General features: G+C 44.1%; 2 protein-coding genes across 2 annotated transcripts in view; one reads left to right on the top strand and one right to left on the bottom strand.

Moving 5' to 3' along the window:
- Positions 1-1,512, bottom strand: part of LOC106537361 (uncharacterized) — an 8,565-nt gene extending 7,053 nt beyond the window's left edge. Inside the window, exons 1-3 of the mRNA XM_014034738.1 lie at positions 1,035-1,512; positions 772-854; positions 380-529 (exon numbers count right to left, since the gene is read on the bottom strand). Of these exons, the coding sequence (XP_013890192.1) occupies positions 380-529; positions 772-846 (225 nt within the window). The 5' untranslated portion in view covers positions 847-854; positions 1,035-1,512. The remainder of the gene's footprint in view (positions 1-379; positions 530-771; positions 855-1,034) is intronic.
- Positions 845-7,201, top strand: LOC106537360 (interferon-induced protein 44). Its single transcript, XM_014034737.1, has 6 exons — positions 845-927; positions 2,708-2,945; positions 4,238-4,396; positions 5,427-5,595; positions 6,703-6,803; positions 6,881-7,201. Exons 1-6 carry the CDS (start codon positions 845-847, stop codon positions 7,040-7,042), a joined length of 912 nt encoding a protein of 303 aa, XP_013890191.1. The 3' UTR covers positions 7,043-7,201.
- Positions 7,202-7,211: the final 10 nt, after the last annotated feature.

Below are 7,211 nucleotides of genomic sequence, written 5' to 3'. Positions count from 1 at the left end.
CATTCACACATTCACACACTCACACACTCACACACTCACACTCACACACTCACACATTCACACATTCACACACTCACACACTCACACACTCACACATTCACACACACACACACAGTTCTGTATAACGTCACAGATCTCACTACAGAGCTAACATACAGATCATCCTACAGAGACCAGTCAGCTTTAAACCAGTCAAACACTGATGGGACACATCAGAGGTGGGGGTGGGGGGGTCAGTGCCTTGCCCAGGGACACTTCAACCTGTGACTGAATAGCAGTGGAATCAAACCACCAACTCTCTGGTTGAGAATGGTTTTAACAGAACACATATTGTCCTGTGAGTCAGGACCAGGACCAGAGGGTCCAGATGTAGTCTCACCTGTTGTGACCTGGTAGAAGCAGCAGAGGAGCAGCTGGACTGAGTCAGTCTGATGAAGTTTCCTCTCAGATCTTCTGACTTCATGTTGTAGGAAAGAACGATTTCCTCGTTACACTTTGGACACTTCACAGGTTTCTGCTCCTCTGGAGGCTGAAGAGACGAACATCTGAGGCCAAAACTGAACCTGAACATTTTATTCATCCTGCAGACAGGAAGTCATCCATCCATCCATCCATCCATCCATCCATCCATCCATCCATCCATCCATTATTTTTTGTTTTTCTCTTCAGTGAACCTGAGTTTAGATCTTCTGTCTCTGCAGTTCTCAGATAAAGAACCTGGCCCTGATGACCTCATCACTCTGATCACATGACCACCTGTCATTAACRTACCTGTGCAGGTGTGTTGTGTTCTGATTGGTCAGAGTTCTCTGATRTGTCCATGTTTTCACCTGAAGGCTCAGACATGTTGGTATCTGTGAAGACAGGACAGACGTCAGGTCACAGCTGGGTCCTGGACGGTCTGAACCAGGAAGTGGTTGACCCCAGGTGACCCCAGGACGTTCAGCTCACCACCTTCAGCTGAAGTTCATTTYTTTTCTGAAGCTGAGTCTGAGACAGAGACAACATGAAGAACATGAAGAACAGGAGCTTACCTGCTGATGTTTCCACASGTCTGATCTGCAGAGCCCCTCTGAGTCACAGAGTCTTTATAGAAACAGGCTCCGCCCACTCTGCTCACATGATTTACAGTAACTCTGCAGCTTCTCTGAAACAACAGGACTTACCTTCACTTTCAGAGGGAGGCAGTCTGACTCTCCTTCAGAGGTAAAGTGAAAGTGTGAGCTGATGGTTTCTCTGAAGTCATGTGACCCACAGGAGCAGCAGCAGGTCTTATTTCAGACTCAGACTCAGGACTTTGTTTCATTTTGCAGCAGAGCAGCAACACAGAGATGGATGATTACCAAAGATTAGGTAAGGTTTTAAAAGTGATTCAGTAAAATGTTTGCAACAATTTATGAAGTGAATTTRTGGTGGAATCTGGACAGATTTTTTAAAATTTATTATCTAAATTCAGAATCAGATCTGYGTTTATTCTTTGATTTAACTCTTTTATGTTCAGTTTTTGCAAACATTTAGATTAAGAATGATTTGTTTAACCAGCAGTGTTCATACTGATCTGCTTTATATTTTCTGTCTTTAGTCAGAGTGATTAAGGAGTTTTTTGGGTTTCCTCATCCTGCAGGTGAGTCAGAACATCCAAACACCTGACTGATGTCAGAAAGTCACACTCTTGTCTTGTTGTAGTGTTGTAGTGTTGTAGTGTTGTCTTGTTGTAGTGTTGTAGTGTTGTAGTGTTGTCTTGTTGTAGTGTTGTAGTGTTGTAGTGTTGTCTTGTTGTAGTGTTGTAAACTCACTCTTCTTCTTTAACTTTTATTCTTGCTGAAATCTCAGAACTGGTCTGAGCTCAGCTTTAACTGAACATGAGGAAACTTTTCATCATGAACAGTTTTTAACTCTGTTTCAGGCCTTTAATGAAACTCTGTGTTTTTCTTCACAGAAGMTCCGACTCCAGAATTTCCACGTAAGACATTCACTTTATCTCTGAACATCATGGAGCTGTTTTTACACAACAATAACTAAAGTTTCTGTGCAGTTCTGGGCCAGCCCTGGAGAGACSTGGACTGGGGGTGAGTCTCCTGGAAGACCCTGATATTCAGACCCTTCAGACAGATCACAGCAGCTGGTTTGTTGGTGTCAGACAGTAAAGGAAGCAGGTTCTGCTGGTTGGTCCAAAGGGACTGAATGAGCAGGAAGTAAACTTAGTGTCAAGAATTATTCAGACAGAAACATAAAAACATCAAACAGAAGAAACTGAGAGGAGATCCTGGTCAGCTTCTGTCTGATTTACCACAACTAAATGTAACAGCTTGTTGTTCAGTATGTGTTACTGGAGACCACAGAGTGGGCTTTGATTGGTCTGTAGACCACAGGGTGGGCTCTGACTGGTCTGTAGACCACAGGGTGGGCTCTGATTGGTCTGTAGACCACAGGGTGGGCTCTCATTGGTCTGTAGACCAAAGGGTGGGCTCTGATTGGTCCGTAGACCACAGGGTAGTCTCTGATTGGTCTGTAGACCACAGGGTGGGCTCTGATTGGTCTGTAGACCACAGGGTGGGCTCTGATTGGTCTGTAGACCACAGGGTGGGCTGATTGGTTTCACAGAGTTTTATTGGTTGTTGGTTTCCATCGTATTCATTGTTTGAGTTGTGTTGTTCTGTTAGACTGAACCTGCTGTGAACATGTTCATGTCTTTAGTTTAAAAGAGAATAAAACCAACCAATCAGCTTTCATCTGTTCTCAGAAACAGACAAAAGGAGCTTCAGTATGTGCAGGACTACAAACCTGCAAAACCTGACATCCAGTACCTTCGAGTTCTGCTCTACGGACCTGTTGGAGCAGGAAAGTCCAGTTTCATTGACTCTGTCGGCAGCATCATTCGAGAACGTATGAGCATTCCTGCTTTGGTCAGTTCAACCACCTCTGACASAAGCTTCACCAAGAAGGTGAGAAAACGTTCAGGTCAGTTCATCTCAACAAGAGGAGTCATTTTTACATGTTTGACATTAAACAATCACCAGTTAATTTGGAAGACAGAAGCAGTCCTGAGCTTCTTCCTGTTTCTTGTCAGCTGGTTCTGGTCCTGGTTCAGCTAGTYCTGGTCCTGTGAGGCTTTAATTGTTTAAAACAACAACTTGTGACTTCAGGTTTGAACATCATTGTGATGGCTGCTCTGTGAATRAGCTCACAGGGAAGCCTACACAATTGAAAACCTAACCCATTAACACAATGCAAAGTTTGATTCAAAGCTCTGAAAACAATTCCAACTTTCTGGCTAATGCCAAGTGCCACTCACTAAGAGGCTGCCACTGGAGAACTGCTACTGCACTGTGATTTAACCCCAACAATCATCTGTTGAAATAAGGCTAAACATTGTGTCTGTTTTTGCTACTTAAGATGAATATGTTTGGTTTATGGTGCATAATGAATYGATAGGTCAGTTTTTTGTTTTAATGCAGGAAACACATCTATCTGATAATGAACAGTGTGTGTTTCAAACATCTCTTATTCTTCCCACAGTTCAGAAAGGTGAGGAGGGATCTGGAGCTTTGAATTATGTTGGGAGCACAAACTATGTGGGATACAGTCGGGTACAACAAGATCAAACGTTTGGCTTGAGCTTTACTGGAAAAGCATAAAGAGGTTTTTCATTACCCCTGTTCAGAAGAGATCAGAGAATGGGAGGTACTTGTTGAGATGAGGCCGATCAGTTTCATGTTGTTTGGGATTGTCAAGTCATCCATCAGTCAGTCTTGAATGAACTTATACAGAATCCTTTCTTCCTTTGAAAACATGTTTYACAACATACCAGGGGATAAACTGAAACTTTTGTAGATCCTACTGGGTGCAAGTAAAAAGAAACTCACAAAGAGATGACTCAAACCTGAACCACCTACAGCTGAAGACTGATGAATATTGTACAATAGATCTACACAATAGAAATCTGTCTTCATGTCTCAAAGTACAGAGGGATATCTTCTACAGAATGTGCTCCAAGTGGACAGAATGTAAAGCCAGTTAGATCTGATTTTATAGAAAGCTGCTCTAAATGATRGAATATTCATGTCAATGATGGGATTGCAGTTTGGCTTCTTTCATCCAACTTCAAAATGTTSTTTTATTAAACTAAATGYTTAAAAATGTGAAAGCAAAAGCAGTGTAAATAGTCATGCTACTGTAATATATCATGTTTTCTCAGGTTAGGTTAACCACATCAATGTGTTTCTTTGTGTTCCAGTATGAAACTCATAAGTTCATTAAAGGACATGGAAGCTCCAGGACGTTCTACCCTCTGGTCTTCAATGACATCATGGGTCTGGAGGATGGGACAAACAGTGGGGTTCTTGCTGAGGACATCCACCTGGCCTTGAAAGGTCATATCAAGGAAGGCTACAAGGTACATGTTTCACCAAGATTAGGACCAGTTAGATTGACTACCTGAGACTGCAGGATTTTATTTACAAAACCCAGTCCTGGTTCAGATCAGGGACATGGTTCTTCCCAGTCACTCCTCTCCTGATAACTCCGTCATTGCCCTCATGGGTTTTAAAGTMTCCAAATYCTCAGACAACACCCATTTAGGATACCATCTAGCAGCTTCAAGAAGGGCAGACAATCCTGTTTGTCCATAAACACTAACAACAGTCTRACCCTTACCTCCTGGGGTAATCCTGTTTCCACCAGGGAAACCTCCAAAGCTCCAGAAGCTCTTGAGTTGAGCCATGTRACAAATGAGGACAGGGCAGATTGAAACCTGGAGACATAAACTGTCTCTTTGTATGAAGAATGTCTCCTCACCAATAGGAAACAGTTGGAGCTTGAGTCTGAGTGGTACCAGCTGGAGACAGCTGGCTCATCTCCACATGCAGGTTGGTCCTCTGGTACCCAACTCATCAGGTACGAGGTTAGAGGAGTCGTCCTGAAACCAGAGGGTTGCTGGTTTGATCCATCGTTCCAATTGTCTCAGATTATTGTGTCCTTGGGCAAGACACTTTAACTGCCTTGCCTACTGGYGGTGGTCAGAGGGTCCGGTGGTGCAGTATGGCAGCCCACCCTCTGTCAGTGTAGTTTACTATTATCAGTGTGTGAATGAATGATGCATAAAATGTAAAGCATATCTGAGGGTCTCAAAAAGCATTTATATCGTATATACATTTATTATTATTATTATTATCATTATTAACTCCTGAAGAGGGTGGAGTATCCTGCAGGGGTGATGTCCTAACCCAGTCCAGGATCTGGGGGTGATTCTGTAGAACAGCTCATGTTTTATTTTTGTGAAACCAAACTTTCAGACATGTWTTGTCTCAAACAGCTGAAGATATTTTGACTTTGACAAGCTTTTCGTTGTGATTATTAATGTGTTTKTGTTATTTATGGTTGTGTACCTGTGTCATTRTTTCACTGTACTTTTCACTGGTTTCCAGTTCAACCCAGTCTGCCCAGTTTCTGAAGGTGATCCAGGCTACAACCCTGATCCTTCTGCAGATGACAGAGTTCATGTTCTTGTCTGTGTGATTTCTGCCAACTCTCCTCAAATTAATTCATCAGTTCTGCAGAAGATGAACAGCATCAGAGAAAAGGCTAGTGACCTGGGTAAGACCAGAGGTCTTAGATCTCTCATTCAGAACATCAAACCAACTATCTGCAGCCCTTTAGTCAGGCCTGCATTTATTTATTTTAACATGAGGACATCAGTGAGCAGCAGAGAGGGTTGAGGACCAGAGGAGGTCAGGAGGAGCTGCAGATGATCAGGGACCAAGAGAGGAACTGTGGTTCTGTGTGAGGAGGTCACATGTGGAGGTGAAGTGTGTGAGGGTAGGACAGGACATGTCCAAGGACTGAGACAGTGGTAAGATGTGTAGTAGGACCGACAGTTGGGTTCAAGGTGGGGCTACATCAGGGACTGACGAGGTCTGGCAGGAGTCCTCATTGACTTTGATGACCTCTGTAGTGAGAGTAGGGAGCAGGTGGAAGACAGCCTGGAGAGGTGGAGACATGAAAGTCTGGGGTTCTCTGGGTGGAAGTGAGACCTGCTGTGACGGGTTGAAGATGGTGTTCCTGACAAAAAGACATGAGGAAAAGCTGGAGCTGGTCTGGGTTAGAAGGTTTAGAGAAGGCTTAGCAGAGAAGACCCCAATGGACAGGATTAGAAACCAGTCCATCAGAGGGACAGCTCAGAGACAAAGTTTGAGGTGAGGTTGAGATGGTTTGGACATGTCCAGAGGAGGGACAGTGGACCCATTGGACAAACAATACTGTCCATGGAGAAGAGCACAGAGAAGGTTGATGGATGCAGTGATGGAGGCTCTACAGAGGAGGATTCTGGGAGATGGAGGAGAGGATCCAGTGTGGAGGACACTGAAGACCAGGTGTGTCTGTCAAAAGTCCCAGAAGGTTCCATCTAAGGTCTGATTTATAAAGTGTCTCCAGGAGGAGGCTGAACTTGGGGTTTCAMCAGGTCTCTGAACCAATCACAGATGTTTGTGAGACAGTTTGAACTGATCAGTRTTTAGATGTTTCTGAATAAATCCTTCTATCAGCTTAGACCTCATTCAGTCATGGATGGAGCACATGAGGCGGCAAGGGGTTCAGGGTCTTACTCAGGAACACTCTGACATGTCCCTGCATGCTGGAGGAATCAAACCGACAACTCTTTAAAGGAAGCTCCAAGCACTGATCCACAGCCTGATGTGTCTGCAGGAATWCCCCAGATGGCCATTCTGACCAACAGTGATGGGGCCTGTCCTGAAACAGAGAAAGACCTGAGGAAGGTGTACCGGAGCAAACACCTGAGGAAAAAGGTGAGTGTGCAGAGCTATGAGGTATGAACCTGACGTCAGCAGGTTTACCTCTGACTGCTCTGCTTTTTAACCCTCAGATGAAAGACTTCAGCGCTGCAGTGGGAATCCCCATAAACTGTGTGTTTCCTGTGAAGAACTACAGCGAAGAGATCGAGCTGAAGAACGACATGGACATCCTGATCCTGAGCGCTCTGAGGAGAATCATCGACTTTGGAGATGATTTCATTGAAAAAGTTTAAACTGTTTACAGAGATGCATGGGCTCTGTGGGGTGGAGGGTTCTRTAAGGTAGAAGGGTTCTTCTATAAGGTGGAGGGGTTCTGTGGTAATTAAAGTGTATCTTACCCCCCCTGTGAAAAGATAACTCCGCCCCAAGGTGAAATTTGAAAAATGCATCAAAGTGGGTAGG

This window comes from Austrofundulus limnaeus, unplaced genomic scaffold (genome assembly GCF_001266775.1).
Source record: "Austrofundulus limnaeus strain Quisiro unplaced genomic scaffold, Austrofundulus_limnaeus-1.0 Scaffold2268, whole genome shotgun sequence".
Classification (NCBI taxonomy): Eukaryota; Metazoa; Chordata; class Actinopteri; order Cyprinodontiformes; family Rivulidae; genus Austrofundulus; species Austrofundulus limnaeus.
The sequence above is the reverse complement of the archived record's forward strand: the minus strand, read 5'-3'. Positions and strand labels throughout refer to the sequence as shown.